This window comes from Canis lupus, chromosome 31 (genome assembly GCF_011100685.1).
Source record: "Canis lupus familiaris isolate Mischka breed German Shepherd chromosome 31, alternate assembly UU_Cfam_GSD_1.0, whole genome shotgun sequence".
Taxonomy (NCBI): Eukaryota; Metazoa; Chordata; class Mammalia; order Carnivora; family Canidae; genus Canis; species Canis lupus.
In genome coordinates this window covers 29,462,448-29,487,126 of record NC_049252.1, presented here as the reverse complement: position 1 = coordinate 29,487,126, position 24,679 = coordinate 29,462,448, and the positions used below count along the sequence as shown (strand labels likewise).

The following is a 24,679-nucleotide window of genomic DNA, read 5'->3' as shown; positions in this document are numbered from 1 at the left end:
AGTGGCACCATTTCTACCCCTCCCAGCCCCGCAGCTCACCGCAGCCCGGCTTCTGCCCCCATCATGCCGCTCACGCTGCCCCCTGAACCCCGGCCCCCAGCCACTCCGAACCAGGACTCGTGCCCACACCCCCTTTCCATCCACAGGAGCGAAGGGTATGGGCCCCAGGGCTGATCTATGGAGCCTAACCTCTGTCTCTGCCTCCTGCCACCTGGGGGCCTTAGACGGGGCGATGCACCTGCGTGCCTCAGTTTCCTTATTTTGAGCAAGGGATAATGACAGCCGGTGGAGGTAACAGAAATAAAGCACGTGGGGGAGTAAGAGCCGAGAGAGGAGTCATGCCACCCTCCTGTCTCCTGATTGTCATCCTCCCACCCTGGATGTGCTTTCCCAGACTCAGCTTCCTGGGGCTCATCTCCCTCTGTTTAAAGCTCAAAAGAAGGGGCGCCTGGGTGGCTCAGTCAGTGAAGCATCTGCCTTCGGCTCCGGTCATGATCTCAGGGTCCTGGGATCAAGCCCCATATCGAGCTCCCTGCTCAGCAGGGGGTCTGCTTCTCCCTCTCTCCCCCTCCCCACTGCTTGTTCTCTCTCTCTCTCTCTCTCTCTCTCAAGTCAATCAACCAATCTTCAATAAAAAAAATATATAAAGCTCAAAAGAAGGTCCAAGGACCACCTCATTGGGACCCTCTGAGGCTGTTCACAGCACAGATTCCCACATGTTCTGAAGCGGGGGTGGGGGGGTCCTGGAGTCTGGCCCAGGAATGTGCATTTTAAACTGTCTCTCTCGTGTGTGCTCACAGGGGAGAACCCATCCTCAGTTCCCCTTTCGCTGCGGACTATCATCCCCCGACTTCCCTCTGACACACAGGCGACCACGGGACAGTGATGTCAAGCAGCATCCGTGTAATCAAGTCAGGGGAGACACTCTGCTGTCGAGGCCCAGGCATCTGGAATTCGTCGGGAGTGAGTCATTTAGACGGCTGCGTTTCCCTAGAGATGATGATTTGGACACTGTCTGGGGAGAGGTGACCTCTTTCTAAAGCACCCGGGATTTTTTTGTTGGAACTATTCGGTTCCTGAAATACATTACAGGTGTCTCGGCCTCGTGAAGCAGAGGACTTGAACACAGTAGAGCCTTTCCTTAGGCTCTACGATGACTAAGGTCATTGTTGTGAACATAACGTCCTCTTGTGTGGTGTTCCCGGTGTGGGGCGGGGGCGATCGTACGGTGAGTTCTCAGGACCCACCTGCTTGGGCAAGACCACTTCTCTTGCTCTAAGGTACTTCAATACATGGTAAGCTTGAAACCAATGAAAAGGTGTTAGGACGTGTCTAATTAGAGATTAAAGAGGATCTGTGTAAGGGATCGTGGGGCTTCCCTGTGGGTAGAGGACACAGATTTCGGTTTATGCTCTCTGAAACATCTCTCAGCTATGGGGTGGTGCTGGTGGTGGTGGTGGTGGAGGTGGTCTCCTTATGGATTTGCTCACAATTATGGTCCAGAGAGGTGCTAGCTCTCCATGGGGCGGGGGTGTCCCGGTTGTGGGCTTTCCCAATCTATCCACCGACATTCGCTCATGCATGCCTGCATCCAACCAACCGATTCTTTAAACTCAAACTATAAATCTACTGACGTCAAGTGTATGGAGTGGGAGCATCAGTAACTCCAAGTGGTGTTAATCGTCTCCTCCTAGTGGTAGAAGACAGTATATGAGAATGGGGACTGGAAAAACAACAACAAAAACTCGTGTGCACAAAAAAACAAAAACAAAAAAACCCACAGGTGCAGTCAATGTTAGGGTCAATCTTTACATCATCTTCTACCAAATTTTCCAAGATGACCCCACGTTCCACGATTTCCAAAACCAAGTTTTAAGTCCCTCTAGAAAAGCACCTGTGTTTAAAATAAACATGACCACCTACTGCTTAGGCATATTTAGATTCTCCAGGAAAACAGCCACCCTCCTCGGATTTATGAGCACACAGCAGGGAGTGCACGTGGGAGGGAGGGTGCCCAGAGGTACCAGGTGAGCTGCCTGGTATCCCGCCAGGCATGCTGGGAGCCAGTGATGCCTTAGACCTGCAGAGAGAGAAAGAAGCAGAGTTCCCAGACCAGGGTGGGTGGGTCGCCTGCAGGGCTGCAGAGGGCACTCCTGACAAAGGCAGGAGGGTTGGCCATGGAACCAGAGTCAGTTCTGGCTCCACCTGAGCAAGTCAGGGAAGTAGGGCAGGGGCAGGGTGCAGAAATGCTTGGGCATTACCCTTCTGTTCTGGCACCTGTTCACGTTCCATGAGACCCAGGCCACATTGACTATTTGGGGATTTGTAGCTTGTTGGGTCAAGATCAATTCTGTACTTAGAATTTGGTCCTATGTGAACTCTGCTTTCTAAATTGTGATTAAGAGTATCTAGCAATCACAGTAAAACTTAAGAAAAATAGAATTCCTTTTTTTTAATTTTTACTTATTTTTTTAAGATTTTGCTTATTTATTTATGAGAGACACACAGAGAGAGGCAGAGACATAAGCAGAGGGAGAAGCAGGCTCCCTGTGGGGAGCCTGATGCAAGATTTCATCCCAGGACCCCGGGATCATGACCTGAGCCAAAGCAGATGCTCAACCACTGTGCCACCCAGGGGCCCCTATTTATTTTTAGAGATTTTATTTATTTATTTGAGAGAGGGAATGAACCAGAGAGAATATGAACAGGGGGAGGGACAGAGGGAGAGGGAGAAGCAGACTCCCCACTGAGTAGGGAGCCCGATGTGGGGCTCGATCCCAGGACCCCAAGATCACCCCAGGATCATGACCAGAGCCGAAGGCACTCAACTGACTTAGGCACCCAGGCACCCCTAGAATTCCTTTTACGCCTCGTTTAAAATTCAAAGTTCCACCAATCTGGGCCACAGTGGGTTGAACATCTATTAATATACAGTTGGACCCTGAGCAACGCAGAGGTTAGAGGTGCCAAACCCCTGTGTAATAAAAAATCCACCTGTTTTAACTTTTGCCTCCTCAAAACAATAGCCTACTGTTAAACAGAAGTCTTACCAACTAATGTAAATAGTTGATTAGCACATGGTTTGCATATGTATTGCATAATGTATTCCTGAAGTAACCTAGAGGAAAAAACGTTAAGAAAATCATGGAAAATGCATTTACAGCGCTGTACTATATTTACTGAAAAAATAAAAGCTGCTTCTGAGCCCCCCCGTTCAAACCCATGTGGTTCAAGGGTCGGTTGTACACTCATGCAAATTTTCCATGGGGCCACCAGCAAAGGGACCAAATCACACATTGCACCGACCAGATGTACGGCTAGGGTTCCGGGTTCCTCATCCCACATGCACGCTGATCTCGAGGGAAGTGAGACAACACACATCTTTTAATAGAGGTCTCAGCCTGTTAGGTGCTGAGTTCAAAAATCTTAGTAGCGCTCCTCTTAAATCTGGGGGTCTCCTTGGCTCAGCCCCCCTTCAGCTCTTATCAGCAAATCCCAAAGAGCAAACCAGGGGAGAAGTTGGAGGACATTAGCTCTTACTCTTTCAGGACAGGACTTGGTGGCATGAGTTCTTCCCAGCCTCCCAGCCAGTGTGGCCAGAGGGCCTCACCCTGTAGCCTTCCCCACAAGGACCTTCAGGGGTCCGCCGAGGTGCCAATACTCTTTGGGCAAGCGAGCGCGCAGCTTCCCTCCACCCCAACCATGAAAACACAGCAGAAGGCAGGCAAGAGAGGAGCAGTGTGTGGGGCGGCCAGCAGGGCAGAGGGGGGCAGGCTGGGGAGGTCAGTGGGGCAGAGGGGGGCAGGCTGGGGAGGACAGACAGCTGAGCTTCCATCCCTAGAGCAGACGCCTCTTCTGTGGCCCAGGGTCCATCCCCTGTGACCTGGCACCCAGAGCTCAGAGAGGCTGGGAGGGGTGTGGGCTTGCTGAACGGCCTCCCCTCACAACACGGGGGTGGGGGGTGTCTGTGCGAGACAGAAAGCCTTTGGCTTATTCCAGAGACGGAGACATGCTTTTTACAAAGGTATTTTATTTCAGTAAATAAAATAGTGGTTCTTTTAAGAGCATAAAAAAATTGATATAATTTTAAGTTAACCGTACAGGCAGGGAGTTGATCCTGTGACACATCATCCAATAACCGTCTCCTCTGTCTTCTCAGCTGGAATCCACTCAAGCTGACATGTAAATTGCAAATTCTAGAAAGGAAGACCGAAAGGATGAGCAGGAAATGTCTGTCTTAGCTGCTTAGCATTAGCCCTCACGCTCAGCATCTCAATGTGGCAAACAGAAACCACTGAAGTTTTATTCACGAACATATTTTCAGCCTCACGATGTTCTGAACATCTACAAGTCCCCCTTGTTTAAAACCGGGCTCGAGGCTGGAGAGAAAAGGAAGTGGCAACCCTGCCGCCACCCTGAGGGCCTAGGTGGATGCCTGAGGGAGGGGAGAGCATGTAGGGCCCCTGCTCGATCTTTCCTTCCTCTTCTCTAAGGCACCACACAAGGACTCTGCCTGGGGCACAAATGCAACCTGCAACCTTTCAAAGAGAACTGCCCTCCCTGGCCTGGGTTACTCCTGCAGGGCTCCTTCTTTGCTCACCCTTGCTGACCCTGTAAGTTTCAGTCAGGGAAAGCACCTCTCCCAAAAAAAAACAAGGTTCCCTGACAGGAGCTTCTTGAGCCTGCCCGAAGCAGACAGCCTGCCAAGGACTGGCATGGGCTGATGGGCAGTGTCCTGGTGGGCAGTGGCAGAGGAGGGGGTAGGCAGTGTCCTGGTGGGCAGTGGCCAGGTGGGTGGTGAAGCAGTGGGAAGTGGCCTGGTGCACAGTGGTGCAGTGGGGAGTGGCTGGCGGGGCAGTGGCCAGGTGGGCAGTGGTTCCGTGTGCAGTGGTGTGGTCGGCAGTGCAGTGGAAAGTTGCGGGGTGGGCACTGGTTGGGTGAGCAGTACCCAGGTGGGCAATGGCGCAGTGGGAAGGTAGGCAGTGGTGCAGTGGGCAGTGGTGTGGTGTGCTTGGGTGCCTTAGGTGGTGGTGCAGTGGCCTGGTGGGCAGTGGTGCAGTGGCCTGGTGGGTAGTGGTGCAGTGGCTAGTGGCTTGGTATGCAGTGATTCAGTGTACAGTGGTTCAGTGGGCAGTGGACTAGTGGGTAGTGGTGCAGCATGAAGTGGTGCAATGGTGCAGTTGTGCAGTGGCCTGGTGGGCAGTGGTGCAGTGGCCTTGTGGATAGTGGTGAAGTGGGCAGTGGTGTGGTGGGTAGTTGTGGGGTGGGTGTGGTGCAGTGGGCAGTGGCCTGGTGGACAGTGATGCAGTGTGCAGTGGTGCACTGGCCAGTGGTGCAGTGGCTAGAGGCCTCATGTGCAGTGATTCATTGTGCGGTGGTGTGGTGGGCAGTGGTTCTGTGGTCAGTCATGCAGTGGTGCAGTTTGCAGTGCTGTGGTGGTCTTCAGTGCCTTGGGCAGTGGTGCAGTGGGTGGTGGGCAGTGGTTCAGTGACTCGGTGTGCAGTTTTGGGGTGGGGAGTGGTGTAATGCTAGTGGCCTTTGTGCAGTTATTTGGTGTACAGTGTCATGATATACAGTGATTCTAGGTGCAGTGGTGCACTGCTGCAGTGTACAGAGGGTGTTGGGCAGCAGTGCAGTGGTTCAGTGTGCAGTGGTGTGTTGGGCAGTGGTGCATTGCTAGTGGCCTGGTGTACAGTTATTCAGTGGGCTGTGGTGTGGTGGGCTTGAGGGCCATATAGAGTGGTGCAGTGGGTGGTGGGCAGTGATGCAGTGATTCAGTGGGCTGTGGTGCGGTGGGCTTGAGGGCCATGTAGAGTGGTGCAGTGGGTGGTGGGCAGTGGTGCAGTGACCCAGTGTGCAGTTTCGGGATAGACAGTGGTACAGTGCTAGTGGCCTTTGTGCGGTGATTCAGTGTGCAGTGGTGCACTGGTGCAGTGTACAGTGGCTGTTGGGCAGTAATGCAGTGACTTATTGTGCAATGGTGCGGTGGGCTTGGTTGCCTTGGGCAGTGGTGCAGTGGTGCATTGGCCTGTGGGCAGTGGTGCACTGCCTAGTGGCCTTGTGTGCAGTGATTCTGTGTGCGGTGGGCTTGTGGGGCGTGGACAGTGCTGCAGTGGCTGGTGGTCAGTGGGGCAGTGATTCAGTGTGCAGTTTAGGGGTGGGCAGTGATGCAGTGCCAGTTGCCTTTGTGCAGTTTTTCTGAGTGCAGTAGCGCAGTGGCGCATTGTACAGTGTGCAGTGCTACGGCAGGCTTGTGTGCCTTGGAAGTTATGCAGTGGCCTAGTGGGCAGTGGTGTAGTGCCTAGTGGCCTGGTGCAGTGGGGAGTGGTGCAGTGCTGCAGTGGCCTGGTGGGCAGTGGTGCAGTGCCTAGTGGCCTGATGTACATTACTCATTGTGCAATGGTGCGTTGGGTTTGTGGGCTGTGGAGAGTGGTTTAGTGCCTGTTGGGCAGTGGTGCAGTGATTCAGTGTGCAGTTTTGGGGTGGGCAGTGTTGCAGTTCTAGTGGCCTATGTGCAGTGATTTGGTGTGCAGTGGCATGATGTGCAGTGATTCAGGTGCATTGGTGCAGGGGTTAGTGTGCACTGGCTGGTGGGCAGTGGTGCAATGATTCAGTGTGCAGTGTGCAGTGGTGTGGTGGGCTTGGGTGCCTTGGGCAGTCGTGAAGTGGTGCAGTGGCCTGGTGGCCAGTGGTGCGGAGAGCTTTTGGGGCCATGGAGAGTGGTGCAGTGGCTGATGGGAAGTGGTCCACTGATTCAGTGTGCAGTGGTACAGTGGGCTTGGGTGCCTTGGGCAGTGGTGGTGGTGCAGTGGACTGGAGGGCAGTGGTGCAGTGACTCATTGTGCAGTGGTTTTTGGGCAGTGTTGCAGTGCTAGTGGCCTTTGTGCAGTTATTGGTGTGCAGTAGAACACTGCTGCAATGTACAGTGGCTGTTCAGCAGTGTTGCAGTGATTCAGTGTGCAGTGGTGGGTTGGGAAGTGGTGCGGTGGGCTTGGGTGCCTTGGGCAGTCATGCAGTGGCCTGGTGGCCAGTGGTGCAGTGCTAGTGGCCTTTGTGCAGTGATTCGGTATGCAGTGGTGCACTGGTGCAGTGATTCAGCAGGCAGTCATGTGGTGGGCAGTGGTGCAGTGGGCTTGGGTGCCTTGGGCAGTGCTGCAGTGGTGCAGTAGCCTGGTGGGCAGTGGTGTAGTGCCTAATGGCCTTGGGTGCAGTTATTCAGTGAGCAGTGGTGCGGTGTGCTTGGCGGCCATGGACAGTGGTGCAGTGTTAGCAGCCTTTGTGCAGTTATTTGGTGTGCAGTGGTGAATGTGCACTGGCTAGGGGGCAGTGGTGCAGGATTTAGTGATACAGTGTGCAGTTTCAGGGTGGCCAGTGGTGCAGTGCTAGTGGCCTTTGTGCAGTGACTTGGGGTTGCAGTGGCAGGGTGTGCAGTGATTCGGTGTGCAGTGGCCTACTTGGCAATGGTGCAGTGTGAAGTGGTGGGGTGGGCTTGGGGGCTGTGGACAGTGGTGCCGTGGCTGGTGGGCAGTGGTGTAGTGAGTCAGTGTGCAGTTTCTGGGTGGGCATGGTGCAGTGCTAGTGGCCTTTGTGCAGTTATTCGGTGTGCAGTGGCATGGTGTGCAGGTATTCAGTGTGCAGTCGTGCAGTGGGGCAGTGCCTGGAGGGTAGTGCCCTGGGGCGAAGTGGTGCAGTGTCTAGTGGCCTGGTGTGTAGTTATTCAGTGTGCAGTGGTGCAGTGGTCTTGGGGGCCATGGACAGTGGTGCAGTGGCTGGTGGGCAGTGGGGCAGTGATTCATTTTGCAGTCTCGGGGTGGGCAGTGGTGCAGTGCTAGTGACCTTTGTACAGTTATTCGGTGTGCAGTGGCAGGGTGTATAGTGATTTGGTGTGCAGTGGTGTAGTGGCTGGTGGGCAGTGGTGCAGTGATTCAGTGTGCAGTAGTGCGGTGGGCTTGGGTGCCTTGGGCAGTGGTGCAGTGGTTGGGTGGGCAGCGCCCTGGGGGAAAGTGCTACAATGTGCAGTGGCCTGTTCACCTGTGCTGCAATGTGCAGTGAAGCAGTCATGCAGTGGGCAGTGGTGCAGTGGGCAGTGTCCTGGTGTGCAGTGCATTGGTGGCAGTGGTGCAGTGGCCCATAGCAGGGTCAGCAGTGGCCTGGTGGTCAGTGCTGCAGTGGACTCATGGCCAGTGGTGCAATGGGATGTGGCCGGGTGGGCAATGGTTCCATGGTGCAGTGGCTAGTGGCCTGGTGTGCAGTGACTCAGTGTGCAGGGACTCAGTGTGCAGTGGTTCTGTGGTGCAGTGGCCTGGTGGATAGTGGTGCAGTGGTGCATTGTGCAGTGGTGTGTTGGGAAGTGGCCGAGTGGGCGGTGGCTTGGTGGGTGGTGGTGCAATGGGCAGTGGTGGAGTGGGCAGTGGCAGAGTAGGCGTAGGCAGTGGCCAGGTGGGTGGTGGTACAGTGGGCAGTGGCCTGGTGCACAGTGGTGCAGTGGGGAGTAGTTGGCAGGGCAATGGCCAGGTGGGCAGTGGTTCAGTGCAGTGGTGCGGTTGGCAGTGCAGTGGGAAGTTGCGGGGTGGGCATTGGTTGGGTGAGCAGTACCCAGGCGGGCAGTGGTGCAGTGGGCAATGGTGTGGTGTGCTTGGGTGCCTTAGGTGGTGGTGCAGTGGCCTGGTGGGCAGTGGCTGGGTGGGTAGTGGTGCAGTGGCTAGTGGCCTGGTATGCAGTGATTCAGTGTACAGTGGTTTAGTGTACAGTGGTTCAGTGGGTAGTGGTGCAATGGTGCAGTTGTGCAGTGGTCTGGTGGGCAGTGGTGCAGTGGCCTTATGGATAGTGGTGAAGTGGGCAGTGGGGCATGGTGGGCAGTGGTGCGGTGGGTAGTTGTGCGGTGGGTATGGTGCAGTGGGCAGTGGCCTGGTGGACAGTGATGCAGTGTGCAGTGGTACACTGGCCAGTGGTGTGGTCGTGCTGTGGATAGAGGCCTCATGTGCAGTGGTGCAGTGGGCAGTGGTTCTGTGGTCAGTCATGCAGTGGTGCAGTGGCCTGCTGGGCAGTGCTGCAGTGGCCTGGTTGGCAGTATACAGGTGGAGAGTGGTGCAATGGGCAGTGCTCTGGTGGGCAGTGCTGCAGTGCCTAGTGACCTGGTGGTAGTTATTCAGTGTGCAGTGGTGTGCTGGGCTTGGGTATGTTGGTCAGTCATGCAGTGGAATGGTGGGTAGTGTTGCAGTGTGCTGTGGTGGGGTGGGCTTGGGGGCCATGGACAGTTGTGCAGTGGCTGGTGGGCAATGGTGCAGTGCCTAGTGGCCTGGTGTGCAGTTATTCAGTGTGGAGTGGTACGGTTGGCTTGGGTGCCTTGAGCAGTGGTGCCGTGGCTGGTGGGGAGTGGTGCAGTGAATCAGTGTTCAGTGGTGTGTTAGGCAGTGGTGCAGTGATGGCGTCCTTTGTGCAATTATTGATGTGCAGTAGCGCACTGCTGCAGTGTACAGTGGATGTTGGGCAGTGTTGCAGTGACTCAGGTGCAGTGATGGGTTGGGCAGTGGTGTGGTGGCCTTGGGTGCCCTGGGCAGTGGTGCAGTGGCCTGGCGGGCAGTGGTGCAGTGACTCAGTGTGCAGCTTCAGCGTGGGCAGTGGTGCAGTGCTAGTGGCCTTTGTGCAGTGATTCTGCGTGCAGTGGTGCGCTGGTGCAGTGTACAGTGGCTGTTCAGCAGTGGTGCAGTGATTCAGTGTGCAGTTGTGTGGTGGGCAGTGGGCTTGGGTGCCTTGGGCAGTGCTGCAGTGACTCAGTGTGTAGTTTGGGGGTGGCAGTGTTGCAGTCCTAGTGACCTTTTTGCAGTGATTTTGTGTGCAGTGGCATGATGTGCAGTGATTCGGGGTGCAGTGGTAGTGTGCACTGGCTTGTGGGAAGTGGTGCAAAGATTTGGTGTGCAGTGGTGCAGTGGGCTTAGATGCCTTGGGCAGTGGTGCAGTGGACTTGTGTGCAGTTATTCAGTGTATAGTGGACTGGTCTTCTGTGCTGCAATGTGCAGAGATGCAGTGGTGCCGTGGCCTGGTGGACAGTGATGCAGTGACTCTGTGCAGTTTCAGGGTGGGCAGTGGTGCAGTGCTAGTGGCCTTTGTGCAGTGGTTTGGTGTGCAGTGTGCACTGGTGCAGTGTACAGAGGGTATTGGGCAGTGGTGCAGTGATTCATTGTGCAGTCATGCGGCGGGCAGTGGCGCGGTGGGCTTGGGTGCCTGGGGCAGAGCTGCAGTGGGCAGTGCCTGGTGGGTAGTGGTGCCGTGATTCATTGTGCAGTCATGCGGTGGCAGTGGCGTGGTGGGTTTGGGTGCCTGGAGCAGAGCTGCAGTGGGCAGTGCCTGGTGAGTAGTGGTGCCGTGTGCAGTGGCTGGTGGGCAGTGGTACGGTGGGCTTGGGTGGCTTGGGCAGAGGTGCAGTGTACTTGTGTGCAGTTCTGCAGTGTGCAGAGGACTGGTCTTCTGTGCTGCAGTGAGGCAGTGAGGCAGTGGTAAGTGGCCGGGTGGGCAGTATACAGGTGGAGAGTGGTGCAGTGGTCAGCACCCTGGTTGGCAGTGGTGCAGTGCTAGTGGCCTTTGTGCAATGATTTGGTGTGCAGTGGCAGGGTGTACAGTGGTTCAGTTGTTCAGTGTGCAGTGGATGGTGGGCAGTGGTGCAGTAATTCAGTGTGCAGTGCCCTGCTTGGCAGTGGTGCAGTGTGAAGTGGTGGGGTGGGCTTGGGGGCCGTGGCTGGTGGGCAGTGGTGCAGTGATTCAGTGTGTAGTTTCAGGGTGGGCGTGGTGCGGTGCGAGTGGCCTTTGTGCAATTATTCAGTGTGCAGTGGCATGGTGTGCAGTGATTAGCTGAGCAGTCGTGCAGTGTGCAGTGGTGCAGTGACTCAGTGTGCAGTGGTGCAGTGTGCAGTGGTGTGGTTGGCTTGGGCCCCTTGGGCAGTGGTGCGCTGATTCAGTGTGCAGTGGTGTGGTGGGCTTGGGGGCTATGAAGACTGGTGCCGTGGCTGGTGGCCAGTGGTGCATTGATTCAGGGTGCAGTTTCGGGGTGGACAGTGGTGCAGTGCTAGTGGCCTTTGCGCAGTTATTTGGTGTGCAGTGGTGCAGCAACTGGTGGGCACTGGTGCAGTGATTCGGTGTTTAGTGGTGCAGTGGGCAGTGGTGAAGGTGGGCTGGGGTACTTTGGGCAGTGGTGAAGTGGTACGTGGATGGGTGAGCAGCAGTGCAGTGGCCTGGTGGGCATTGCCCTAGTGGGTAGTGGTGCAGTGCCTAGTGGCCTGGCGTGCAGTGATTCAGTGTGCAGTGCTGTGGTGGGCTTGGGTGCCTTGGGCAGTGGCACAGTGTGCAGTGGTGCAGTGGTAGGTGGCCGGGTGGGCAGTGGCGCAGTGATAGGTGGCCAGGTGGGCAGGATACAGGTGGAGAGTGAGGCAGTGTGCAGTGGGGCATTGTGCAATGGTGCCATGGGCAGTTTTGCGGTGAGCAGTTCCCTCATGGGCACTGGTGCAGTGGGCCGTGGCCTTGTGTGCAGTTATTCCATGTGCAGTGCTGCAGTGTGCAGTGGATTGGTCATCTGTGCTGCAATGTGCAGTGAGGCAGTGCTGCAGTGGTCAGTGGTAGGTGGCCAGGTAGGCAGTATACGGGTGGAGAGTGGTGCAGTAGGCATTGCCCTGGTGGGCAGTGGTGCAGTGCTAGTGGTCTTTGTGCAATTATTTGGTGTGCAGTGATGCAGTGGCCTAGTCATCTGTCCTGCAATGTGCAGTGAAGCAGTCATGCAGTGTGCAGTGGTCGGTGGCCGGGTGGGCAGTTGTGCGGTGGAAAGTGGCCAGTTGGGCAGTATACAGGGGGAGAGTGGCACAGTGGGCAGTGCCCAGTGGCCTTGTGTGCAGTTATTCATTCTGCAGTGGTGAAGTGATTCAGTGTGCAGTGGGGAGTGGTGCAGTGGTGCAGTGGCCTGGTGGGTAGTGGTGCAGTGCCTAGTGGCCTGGTGTACATTATTCAGTGTGCAGTGGTGCAGTGGGCTTGGAGATGTGGAGAGTGGTGCAGTGGCCTGGTGGGCAGTGGTGCAGTGACTCAGTGTGCAGTTTCGGGGTGGGCAGTGGTGCAGCGCTAGTGGCCTTTGTGTAGTGATTCAGTGTGCAGTGGCATGATATTTAGTGATTCGGGGGTGCAGTGGTGCAGTGGTGAATGTGCGCTGGCTGGTGGATAGTGGTGCAGTGGAACAGTGGGTTTGGGTGCCTTGGGCCGTGGAGAGTGGTGCAGTGGCCTGGTGGGCAGTGGTGCAGTGACTAAGTGTGCAGTTTGGGGATGGCCAGTGGTGCAGTGCTAGTGGCCTTTGTGCAGTGATTTGGTGTGCAGTGTACAGTGGCTGTTGGGCAGTGATGCGGTGATTCATTGTGCAGTGGTGCGGTGGGCAGTGGTGTGGTGGGCTTGGTTGCCTTGGGCAGTGGTGCAGTGCCTAGTGGCCTGGTGTGCATTGATTCTGTGTGCGGTGGTGTGGTGGGCTTGTGGGACGTGGACAGTGCTGCAGTGCTGGTGGTCAGTGGGGCAGTGATTCAGTGTGCAGATTCAGTGGGCAGTGATGCAGTGACAGTTGCCTTTGTGCAGTTTCTCTGTGTGCAGTGGCACGGTGCATTGTACAGTGTGCAGTGCTATGGTGGACTTGTGTGCCTTGGAAGTTGTGCAGTGGCCTGGTGGGCAGTGGTGTAGTGCCTAGTGGCCTGGTGTGCAGTTATTCAGCGTGCAGTGGTGCAGTGGGCTTGGGTGCCTTGGGAAGTGGTGCAGTGGCCTGGTGGGCAGTGGTGGAGTGGGCAGTGGTGGAGTGGGCAGTGGCAGAGGAGAGCGTGGGCAGTGGCCTGGTGGGCAGTTTTGGGGTGGGCAGTTGTGCAGTGGGCAGTGGCCTGGTGTGCAGTGGTACACTGGACAGTGGTGCGGTGGGCAGTGGCCAGGTGGCAGTAGTGCGGCAGGCAGGGCCAGAGGAGAGTGTGGGCAGTGGCCTGGCAGCACGGTGTGCAGTGGTGTGGCAGGTAGGGCCAGAGGAGGGGGTTCTGGGCCTGCCGGAGGCCCAGACGGCTGCAGTGATTGTCACAGTGCACTTCCCTGCATTCAGCGTTGAGGCCCGGGGGCACATGCCTGCCCTGGGTTCAAATCGGACTCTGCTCTTCACCAGGTAGAGCGCTGGCCCTCTCTCAAGCCGGGCAGCTCTCCCAGAGCTGTCGAAGGAGTAACACCACCGTCCAAGAAATGCCGAGCAAAATGCTAGCACGCATCATGCGGCATGAGTACTGCCGTTATGACTGCTAAGCGCGCCTTTAACCCCACAGCGCTGAAAATTCTCTACGGGAATTCGGATGTTTCCAATGTTCGGAAGTGGCATCGCAGGGCGGAGAGGGTTCTGGAGATCACAGCTTCCCGAAGCCCAGGGAGACAGGGCTGTGTAAGATACTCCCCCCCCCCCCGCCCCCATCACTGGGTTTTCAAAACAACAGATGTCCTCACCCAACCAGACTTAACGGAATCCCTCGGGTCCAGGGCCTGGAAATCTGCACTTCTATCAATTCTGATCCATTAGCCAAGTTTGGGGACCGTGATCTAGAAACCCCTGCCACTGTATTTGAATCCTCTAATTTTTAGAGAAGCACAGATTTCAACCCGACAAATGAATTAGCTCAGCAAGTGAGAATTAAGGGATGTGCTGTCAGAGGCTTGGTCTGTAATGAGGGTTTAGCAACAACTTCCGCTGCCTTAACTCAACAGGCGGGGTCCCGGCACCTCCCGTGGGCTCTGTGATAGGCCCAGGACTGGTGATGAGCAAGACTTCATGCCCGGGGGAGAGGCTGTTGGGAAGGGCCCTCTGGGACTAACAGGCAAAGGCAGAGGGGGGAGGAAGTCAGGTCAAAGAATGGCCTGCGGGACTGTGGGGACGTGGAGTCCCGTGGGCCCTGGAGGGCACGCATGGGGCCTGGCTGAGGACAGGCGGGGAAGGGATTCTGATGCCATTCCTGGGAGTCAAACTTCATCCCGAAGATACAGCAGGGTCTCCTAACCTTAGGTGCAGGCATGGGTTGCAAAAGACCTGCGACCCCCTCCTCCTCCCAACTCCTGTCTGCAATTTTAGGTACAACTGTAGGGGTTTCTAGTATGTCTGCTTCTGTGGGGAGAAGGTCCACAGCTTTCAGGGAATTCTCAGGGGTCTGGAGACCCAGGGCTCATTAAGTACCACTGCCCCCCCATCCCCATAAGGGAGCAGCAATGCCCACCCTCCCATTCCCTCATAAGGAAGCAGCACTGCGCACCCCTCCCAACCCCCCTAAGACAGTAGCACTGCCCCCTGCCTCACTCCCCCCATAAGGGAGCAACAGGCTTGGAGCCGAGGCAGGGACAACCATCTGCGTGCCCTGGCTCCTCTGCACCCAGGGCGCAAGGGTCGGGGTCTGCGCACCTCACCTCCTACAGGTGGGTGTTCACATCGGACAGCAAGAGGGTCTCATGCAGCCTCAGACCCAAGGGACGAGCCCACCTGAGCCCACCATATCCTTCGACGGTGCAAAGTCCCCATACCTTTGATTCCCCTTCAGTTATCCTTCTTCTCTGACTGCTTCTTTTTCTCGGCTTCCAGTTTTTGCTGTTTGGCTTCCAACCTTTTCCTTTGGTATATTTTGACTCCGGCAAATGCCAGGCAGAGAATTAAGGTTTTCGCTGCCAAGATATACAGCAGCAGGGGCACATGTTCAAGGACCTTAAGGAAGAAAGCAAGCGACATAGAACATTCTAAACGCTCTATTATTGATAAGAAATGTTTCTTTCATGTTCCTTCATCTAACAAACCTTGACTGTACACCTGTTAGGTAACAGGCACCAGGCTAGGTGCTGGGGCTTCGCCAGGGACCAGGACAGACAAGGTCCCCGGCCCCACGCCAGCGTGCCCTCCGTCACTCCCTCGAGGCTGGCTTCGCCGGAGAGCCACCCGTGGACCGCAGACATAACTCTGGTCTCTCACAACAGGACCCTGCACTTTGCCAGGCCCCCAGGCCCTCTGCTGCTGAGGCAGCACCTTTATCCAGAGAAAGGAGCCGAGTCAGCGGGCCTGGGGGATGGCTCTGCTCTGCCACAGAGAGACCACACGACCTGGGTCAGTCGCTTCTTGACTTTCTGAGCTTCTGTCTCTTCAAGGGAGGCTGGACCAGACCTTCCTTCCGCAGTCTCCAACTTCAGCAGGCTTACAATTTCCTCTTGGTTGTGGCTACTCATTAGCACTGGGATTTGAAGGTAAAATAAATATAAAAGGACAATAAAATTCAAAACATGAGGGGTCCCTGGGTGGCTCAGTTGCCTCTTGATCTCAGCTCAGGTCTTGATCTCAGGGCTGTGAGTTCAAGCCCCGGGTTGGGCTCCACACTGGGTGTGGAAACTACTTAAAAAAAAAAAAATTCAAAACATTGGAATTACTATTTATTAACCGTTCTTATAATTTCCTGTTAGAGGGAAGCTTTAACCCATGGGCTAAAATGATGTCTGGGAAATAACTATGGATTTGAATTACTCTCTGTACCTGCAGGTGCACTATTATGACAGTCTGTATAGCACAACAGTATCTCAAGGCAAATACTATACTTGGTTTATTCTTTTATTTTTTAAAGATTTTATTTATCTATTCATGAGAGACACACAGAGAGAGAGAGAGAGAGAGGGAGAGGCAGAGACACAGGCAGAGGGAGAAGCGGGCCCTATGCAGGGAGCCCCATGTGGGACTCGATCCCAGGACTCCAGGATCACGCCCTGGGATGAAGGCAGGTGCTAAACCTCTGAGCCACCCAGGGATCCCCCAAATATATTAAACTATTGATTATACTTGGTTTATAAACATGATTAGCATGATCTGAATGATAATTTATGAGCTTTCTGTGATTAAAAGTTCGTTCTCAAAAAAAAGGTACGCTTTTTTTTTTTGAGTGATCACCATTCCAGAGAATAGGTAGGATTTATTCCAAAGAAATCATTAAACTGTCAAACGTATTCTAGGCAATTCCTATTTAATGAGATTCTGTGGGAAGCACATTGGTCTCTCCTTGTAACAGGTGAACTCAACTAGTCAGAAAAAAGTCTGGTCGGGTACCACATGCTCACGGCGCTGGAGGGCTGGGAGATTTCACAGATGACTTAGTCCACCTCCTTGCTTCATGGAGGAGAGTAGAGCTCATGGTGGGGAGACACCAGCCCCCGTCACACAGCTCCCTCACAATGAAGCCACACTCAGAGTGAAATGTTCTAACCTCTCTGCCACTCTTCTTTCCACTGCCCCCTGACTTCTCAGGAAGTGGAATTAGTGAAATCATAAATTATGTACGTAGGTGGTTGTTCAATTTTATTAAAATGCTCAGACCTAGATGTAGAGCTCACATGCAGGAGATGTAGCATCAGTTAGGCCTCCCAGGGTCCCTTCTGCGCTTTCAGCGCCTCCTATACATTTTCCCCTGGAACCCACATCGCATCCACATGAGGCAGGGAGTCTGTCCTAACTCTGTGGCTGAGAAAGTGCAAAGTCTGGAAAGGTTAAGGTCTGATCGAGCTAGGACTGGTCCAAAGCCTGAACTGTCTTCATCATTACACCACACTGTAATGTATACCATGCTCTCCCCAACCCTTACCAGATTTACAAGTAAATTATGCAAGTAAGTGGTGTCTTGGCTACTGAATTTACCAAAGGCAACTGGATTCACCACCTCTGAAGTTATTTAGCTGGTTACTTATGGATGTTTGAGGCAGGCTGCAATGTGATGCAGTAGCAATATGCCGGATATGAAAAGGAGGAACTCAAATATTTAAATGGCTTGAATTTAACTAAAACGGTAAGAACACAAGAACACTGAGTAACTGGATAGTAATTTTCACAGCGAAGTCATTTTAATGGTAAACGATAAAAAGAACATATATGCTTTAGAAAAGATCGCTCCAGCAAGAGTATAAAAGACTAAACAAATTGGCCCAGTGAAACTGTTTCTCCTAACAAATATAAGCAGCTTAGAACACAGACCCTCCTCACTCAGACTTACAGCTAACCTCCACTACTTGCCCCAAATAATCCCCTAATTCATCTATTTTCTTGAAGAGGCTTCAAGAAAGGAAGCTTGACTCCATGTTTATCATCCAGCTATGAAAGAAAAAAATGTTAAATGTTCTTTTATTTTACTTCGGTTGGAGGCAAAAATCAACAGTTTAGAGGTGGGGACCCCTTTTTATGATCACTAGGTTGATCGAGGCCAACTGAGCACTAATCCACATGAAAGAGTTACTCTTCCAGTTCTCTCCATCTCTACAGCTGGGCCTGTGGGTCCAATGATGAGGGTCATAGGGTCCCTATCACAGCCCATGGTTCCCTGTGATCTGAACATGAGACAGCTTTAGCTGTTACAGGAATGGAGATCTCAACCGGAAGTCAGAAAATGCACCGAATTGGAAACACATCAACACTGGACAGAGGTATGTGGTTTCAGGATTTACTTTCTTCCTGAAGGTAGAGGAGAGAAGGCAGCAAGAAGCAGAAGCTTGGGGCCTGGGAGAGGGCACAGAAGCGGCAGCAGAGGTCAAGGACACTATGCAGGCTTAAAGCACAGGGTTCAGGGCTCCACCCCTCACAGTACTAAGCTTCAGCTGTGCTCAATCGCTTTGATTTCTAACAAACCCTTATTTTAACTCTCAGAACAGACCAACGTTCAAGGGGGTAAATGAATAAAATATTGTGGGGGTCGACGAGATCTATACCAATTTTTAAAATACATCCCCAATACTTGGGTAATGAGAACAGCTATTTATTTATTTATTTGAGATTTTATTTATTTGACAGAGAGAAGGGAGAGAGAGCACAAGGTGGGTGGTGGCAGGCAGAGGGAGAGGGAGAAGCAGGTTCCATGCTGAGCAGGAAGCCCAATGCCGGGCTCAGTCCCAGGACCCCAGGATCATGACCTGAGCCAAAGGCAGACATTTAACTGAGGCCACCCGGGCGTCAGAGAATGGCTAATTTTTTGAGTAATGAGGTCACACTCCATTGCTAATGCAGGATGTTGACTGTCACTGACGGCCCCAGGCCACTGAGCCCGAAAAGGAAGCCCGAAGGCTCTACTGTGAGCTACAGAATCCTCCCGCCTTCCAGAGCTCTGTGTAGTCAGGCCACTTGTTTCTGACAGCACAGGGAAGGGCCCCCTTCTAAACATGAGGTTGCTCCCCGGCAGCCCCAGGGCTGTGTGTCTGCTCCAAGTTGGAAAGGTTTGGGCAGACTTTGTCCCTGACACACGAAAGAACTCCCTTTCTCACAAGCAGGATGGGCCAGGGTGGTCAAATGGGTTGTCCGTCACTCTGATTAAAAACTTTCTCTGCAGGGTGCCTGGCTGGCTCATGCAACTCTTGATCTCAGGGTTTTGAGTTTGAGCCCCATTTTGGGAGCAGAGATTATTTAAAAATAAAATCTTTAAGGGTGCCTGGGTGGCTCAGTCTGTTGAGCATCTGACTCTTGATTTTGGCTCAGGTTGTGGTCTCAGGGTTGTGAGATTGAGCCCGTGTTGGGCTCTGTGCTGGGTGTGGAGCCTGCTTGGGATTCTCTCTCTCCCTCTGCCTGCCCCTCCCCGCTCCATGGGCATGCTCTCTCTCTCTCTAAAAACAAAACAAAAAACAAACAAACAAAAAAACCCACAACCACGACAAAAACTTAAAAAAATAAATCAATAAAAACTATCTCTGTGCCCTGCCTTAGACCAGTGTTAACCCCACACCTAAGTGATCAGAAACTCTGGGGGTAGCCCCACCATCTGTTTTAACAAGTCCTCAGGCGGTTCTGATGCACCCTTAGGTGTGAGCGCTACTGTCTTGGTGCATGACGCGTAACACTGAACTTTGCTGACATGGCCTCTTGTCCCCACTGACTGTGGCCACCACAAAGAGGAAGAGCCCTTCCCTAAATCCCACCCCACACTTTCTGCTTCTTCCCCTTATATCCCCCAGTGTGCCTTGTCTTTCCTTCTCAGCCTTTCTGCTGTGAGCTCAATATACGCTAAACAAACACTCCTGTACTTTCAACACCTTCAAGAAACCCTCACTCTGCCCCTTGACTTCAGCCAGGCTCGTCCTAGACAAGAGTCCTCACAGTCCTCCTGCGTTGCGCCCAAACCCCTACTCAAAGATGCTGGGGAAGGAGAGGGGTTCTCCACCTTCTAGCTCCCTGGTCCTCCTTCCAGATCATTCCAGCCATCCTTGCAATGCAAAGCTGGTGGATGTTTTGAACAAGGAAATGCTCATAATTGAAAAAAAAATACATATGATGAGATTGCAAGTTTGAAAATACATACACACTACAGTTACATATACAGAAAAAGAATGGAAGAAAACACACCAAAATTGTTACTAGTAGCGATCTCCGGAGGGTGAGATGACACGGTTTTTACTGGATTTCACAGTGTCAAAGAATCTACAATAAGACACATTTTAGTGGCTGCTGTCTTAACCAATCTTTGCCACACCCCACGTACTTCAGGGGAGATCTGCTGACCGCTGCCCACAGCCCATCCAATGCTCACAGCTTGCAGGCTCGCGGCGGCTGAGTCTGTTCTACCCAGGACAGCTGTGTTTATTCCTCAACCAGTTTAAGTTGTACTTGATGGTATTATAATAGATCATTTAATTACACACAACACTGATGAGACATGGCTATATTATATAAAGAAAAAATTGTTTCTGTGAAAACTGAACTGAATGCTTTTGGTGCATTTTCAAATTTAGGTTGGAAAAAAAAACAAAACAAAACCAAGAACGGTTAGCAACACAAATGTAAAAGATTATCAAAGAAAGACAGAAAAACCTGGAAAGGTTTTGTGTGCTGTTTCATAAAATATTAACCCACTTTAAAGAAACCAAAATGTGAAACCGTAAGTAAAACTTTAAAGCCATGATTTTTGCAAGAGAAGTGAGGCAGATCCAAAGTCAGCGTACGCCCACTCAAAGAAAGGGCCTAGCCCTCCTCCAAGGGTCTTGGGAATAAATGTACTTCGAAATGTTTTAATTTAAAGTAGAATATTAAGTATCATTAGGATTCCTGCTTTAGCCCGATTTTTTCTTTTTAATCAACCTACATCTCCAGAATGAATTATTCTGAATGCTTACAGTGAGGGGAAAGAAAATAAAAGAAAACCCAAGTCATCATGTTTAAAACAATTCTCACCTTCCAGTTCATGTTGGACTGATTGTGAATTCACTCTGGGTCGATGCAGGCCCACGCAGAGCAGAGCATGAGGAGAGGAGCTGGCAGGGCAGGTCTTGCTGTTCTGGCGGGGAAGAGAAGACACGGGTCACTTGGGGTTTCCCGGAGCAGATCGTCTTAGGAAGACCTCTTTGATGGAGAGAAAGGGTGCATGAGCAAAGACAGCAAGGGTTGCAGAGAGGAGGGGTCAGTCTCCCCAACAGGGTGACCCAGAGCCTGGTGGGAAGCAGCCTGGCTCGGGGCTGACACAGGCTTGGGTCCCAGTGAGCAGAAAGGTCTCCTCAGCTGCTCTGGGCTGAGCGTAGGAGCACAGCCCCGAGCAAAGGTGGCAGCGCTGCTCCTAAGAGGACATGTGCTTCCCCCCATTCCTTTCATCTGTCCGCATGAGAGCTCAAGGCCAAAATCGACTTCTCCACCCATCTCCTGTCCTGAGCAAGAGCTGGCTTGTGGATGAGCGTCTTTCTGTTTTTCAGGTCCTCGGAGTGTTAACTAAGCTAATCTTGTTTTTTAAAAAATACCAAGGAGGGGAGTAAATGCTAGGGAAAATTGTCCTTTGAAAGCAATTCTTATCTAGAATTTCATCTAAAATGTGAGGGAGACCTAGGGGAAGGTGAAGCAGGGCGGGACAGGTCAGGGACACCGCCAGAGCACAGCCTTTGCTCACGGCCTCATATGTCACTATTTTTAGAATACAGCACATACCCCAAGAGTCAGAAGACTTGAGCTGTGGATGAAGAACCTACTACACTCTGGTAAGTGACTTCCCTCTCGGGGCCTTGGTCCCATCTGGAAATGAAGAAAGGGGGTGTCAACTAGCTGGACTCTAGGGCCCCAACTTTTTCTGAAATTTGGCAACTTACAGCATAATCATAGTTTCATTTCACATTGCCCACCTGCACGAGAGCGCACTAGCTGCATGAACTCATGCAGTCTTCCCATCGGCCCTAGGAGGTAGAGGTGACTGTTCCATTTCAGAGATGAGGAAACAAAGTCTATGTAACATGTCCAGGGGTCACATGGGGACCGGGATTGGAACCCGTCTAATGTGGTGTCTTAAGCTGATGTAGGCAGAAAGCTCTGCATTCCAGAATCAGGCAGACGCTTGTCTTTAAATGTACTTAGAATTAAGAAAAGCACAGGAAAATTTCACAGGCCTTTGGAATGGGGATAATAATGTTTTACTAAAACTTTTACCTACAAAAGCATAAATATAGAAAATTCGTACCTCATCTATTCAAGGTCATAGTATCTGGAAAACATGCTGGTAGGCTGGCACAAGATTACTAACTTTTCCCCATGACTTCTTTCAAAGCCAGATAAGTTAATGAAAGGAATGTACACCATAAATCTGTTTAAATCTGATGACAGTGATTGAAGGTGCTCGTTCTCTTCATGGATAAATGACCCGTTTGTCTTTTAGTAGCAGCAGATTCTGACTTGGACCAGAGAAATATCTTCCTAGCATGTCATAACCTGTTGCTAGAATTTTCACTTTCAGGAATCTCGGATAATCGCAGGGATTAGCCATACTGTAACTTGCAACGCTTAAGGTCATGTAAATTTTATTCTTACAACTCTTGCTCTAATTGAGTTGTGTATAAATATAATAGGTGAGCTTGGTGGTTCCTAATTCTCTGAGGTCATATTAATGTATGAATGTAATTAACATACTAATAACATGAATTAATAAAGGAACTGATGGATTAATGTAAGATACCTCAATGGATTAATATAAGATATTGATTCCCAAGGTCAAGGATAACAAGTAGATCCAAAAAGCTTATACAAGGAAATGAAAAAGAACACCTAGTGGGGCACCCGGCTGGGTCAGTCAGTAGAGCATGCAACTCTTGATCTTAGGGTGGTGAGATCGAGCCCCACATTGGGTGTGGAGATTATTTAAGGAAATTAAAAAAAAAAAAAAAAAGGAGTATTGCCTTAAAACATCACCACCACCCAATGATCTGGCCCTCTGGCAACTCAGGACTACGGTTACTACTGGTGTGACCTTGGACAAGTTGCTTGGCCTCTCTGAGCATCAGGTCCCTCATTTGTAAATTCTTCAGGGGTTGGATTGTAAACAGGAAGCAGCATGTTCAGCAAATGGAAAACATTACATAAATATCAACCGTTACTGTCATGGTAAATATCTCTCTTTCTGCTAATGGACATGCCATGCTTAAGAACTACTAACAAGAGACAATCAAGGCAAAATGCAGTCAATGCAAGACAGCAGGGACCAAGAGGACTGGAGAGCTGGACTCTAGTCGTGGTGGTGCCAACAGCAGGCATGTGACCTGAGGCAAACCATTCACCTCTCTGAACCAAAATATTCTCATTTTCGGGGATCCCTGGGTGGCTCCGCAGTTTAGCATCTGCGTTCTGCCCAGGGCATGATCCTAGAGTCCCGGGATCGAGTTCCACATCAGGCTCCCTGCATGGAGGCTGCTTCTCCCTCTGCCTGTGTCTCTGCCTCTCTCTCATGAAGAAATAAATAAAATCTTTTAAAACTAATAAAAAATTTAATTTAAAAAAATAAAAAAATAATTAATTCAAAATATTCTCATTTTAAAAATCAGAATTCAAAGAACTCTGCCACTCTGGAATTCCTAAGTCACCATTCTTTCTGATATCACAGCATCTGACTATGACACGTTACTGGCAGTGTCCCCAATTTCAAGTGGAGAGTGATGACTTGCAAGCTCTTTAGAAAGAGACATATTTAGTCAACCTACAAACAAAGTAGTGGAAGAGGTACAGTGAGAGGGCGGGAGACAAGCGGGTTGATCAATCCAGCTCATTCCCACCCCCTGCCTCCAACTGATGCCTTCCCCCCTCCCCCTGCAATTACAGCAGCCAACTCAGCCCTTTCTGTAGCACCCCAGCAGGACTTCAGCAAAGGAGAACTGAGAAAGCTAAAAACATCCGCAGGCTCTTAGCTCCGGCACCGCAGGTGCACACCTGCTGCAGTATTAGACACAGGCGCAGGTGGTATCTGAGGGCCGCACTGCAAAAGCCAACGAGACAGGGGCAATTCTGAGGTATAAAATCTAAGAAGTGCAGGGAGTTTTAGACTTTCTCTGGACTCATCCACAATCTTAGCTTAACATCTGAAAAATAGCAATGCCTTGGATAGAAATGGTTCTGTCTCCTTTACTGCAAAAAAAAAAAAAAAAAAAAAAGTCTCATTTTTTTCCTTTGCCAGTTTTCTCCCCCAAAACCAGAAGCCCCATCCACCGATGAAAGCAATCTGGGGGCGGGGGGGGGGGGGGGGTGGATTCCCGGGTGGCTCAGCGGTTTGGCACCTGCCTTTGGCCCAGGGTGTGACCCCGGGGACCTGGGATCAAGTCCCACATCGGGCTCCCTGCATGGGGCCTGCTTCTCCCTCTGCCTGTGTCCCTGCCTCTGTGTCTCTCATTGATAAATAAAATCTTAAAAGAAAAAAGAAAGCCATCTGAACAGAATATCGTCCACAATCTACGTTTCCTTCTTGGCACCCCTAACAACCTCCAGGGCCGTCTGTGTCTTGGTGCCTCCGCCACTAAGCGGGACCCTGAGCCTTGCGAGCGCGGGCGCATCCCCAGGCTCTCCCCGGGGCACCCCAACTCTTCCCCCGCTCGTTGGCAGTTGAGAGGTTGGGGGGTGGGGTGGCAGCTGCAGGTGCCCGGGCCGCGGACCCCGCGAGGCCTGGACGACCGGGCCGGGGCGACGACCCGCAGGTGGGGGCTGCGGCGGCTGGCACCCTCCCGCCCCCGCCCCCGCCCCGCCGACCCGGCGCCGGCCGGCGGGCATCCGCGACAGCAGGCGCAGACGCGGGGCGGCCACGCGACTCCCCAGCGCCCTAAAGAGCGGCCGGGCCTCGGGTCAGGCTCCGCTGACCGATGTCACCCACTTACAGCTGCAGGCCGCGGAGGAGCCGGCGCCAGGCCTGCACAGGAAGCGAGACTCCCAGCGTGCGGGGAGGAAACTACACATCCCGAAATGCACCGCAGCGCGCGCCGGCGCAGTGGGCCCGGGCTGCTGGGCGGGGGGGGGGGGGGGGGGCGGCGCGCAGGCGCAGCGCGGGGCGGGTCACGATTGGTGGTCCAGGCGCGGAGATGCGCGCGTCCTGCGCTCACCTGAGCTGCGGGCGCACGGAGGCGGGGAGTCCTGCGCCCCGAGGATCGAGTCTACAAACTTAGCGTTCATCTTGTTTGACAAAATGCGTGCATCTTCCCCAGGGACGGCGCCAGCCCGCGGTGCTGGCTTCCCCGGCTCCCGCTTCAGCGCGCGGTCCCTGCCCCACGGGAGGGCGCGCCCGACCCCAGATCGAGGCCGGGGCCACCCCCGGGCGTGTTCCCGGAGCTCGCTCTCCGGGCTCGGCTCCCCCTCGGGACTGAGGACCCCTGCAAGCGGAGACTGAGCGGCTGGCGCGAGAGAACGCGCGGCTTGGCAACGACG

The 24,679-nt window shown here is 52.9% G+C and overlaps 1 protein-coding gene across 5 annotated transcripts; it reads right to left on the bottom strand.

Annotated features, from left to right (window-relative positions):
- Positions 1-4,010: 4,010 nt before the first annotated feature.
- SMIM11A (small integral membrane protein 11A) lies at positions 4,011-24,501 on the bottom strand. Of its 5 annotated transcripts, none has more exons than XM_038581422.1 (5): positions 24,358-24,495; positions 20,942-21,025; positions 20,201-20,298; positions 14,554-14,731; positions 4,011-4,196 (listed from the first exon to the last, which is right to left on the bottom strand). In XM_038581422.1, the coding sequence occupies exons 3-4, from the start codon at positions 20,210-20,212 to the stop codon at positions 14,567-14,569; spliced, it is 177 nt and encodes a 58-aa protein (XP_038437350.1). In that variant the 5' UTR covers positions 20,213-20,298; positions 20,942-21,025; positions 24,358-24,495; the 3' UTR covers positions 4,011-4,196; positions 14,554-14,566. The 5 variants fall into 5 exon arrangements, with proteins under 5 accessions (XP_038437350.1, XP_038437347.1, XP_038437349.1 ...); XM_038581419.1 differs by lacking the exon at positions 24,358-24,495 and adding an exon at positions 24,136-24,202 and having other exon boundaries at positions 20,201-20,303; XM_038581421.1 differs by lacking the exon at positions 20,942-21,025 and having other exon boundaries at positions 20,201-20,303; positions 24,358-24,501.
- Positions 24,502-24,679: the final 178 nt, after the last annotated feature.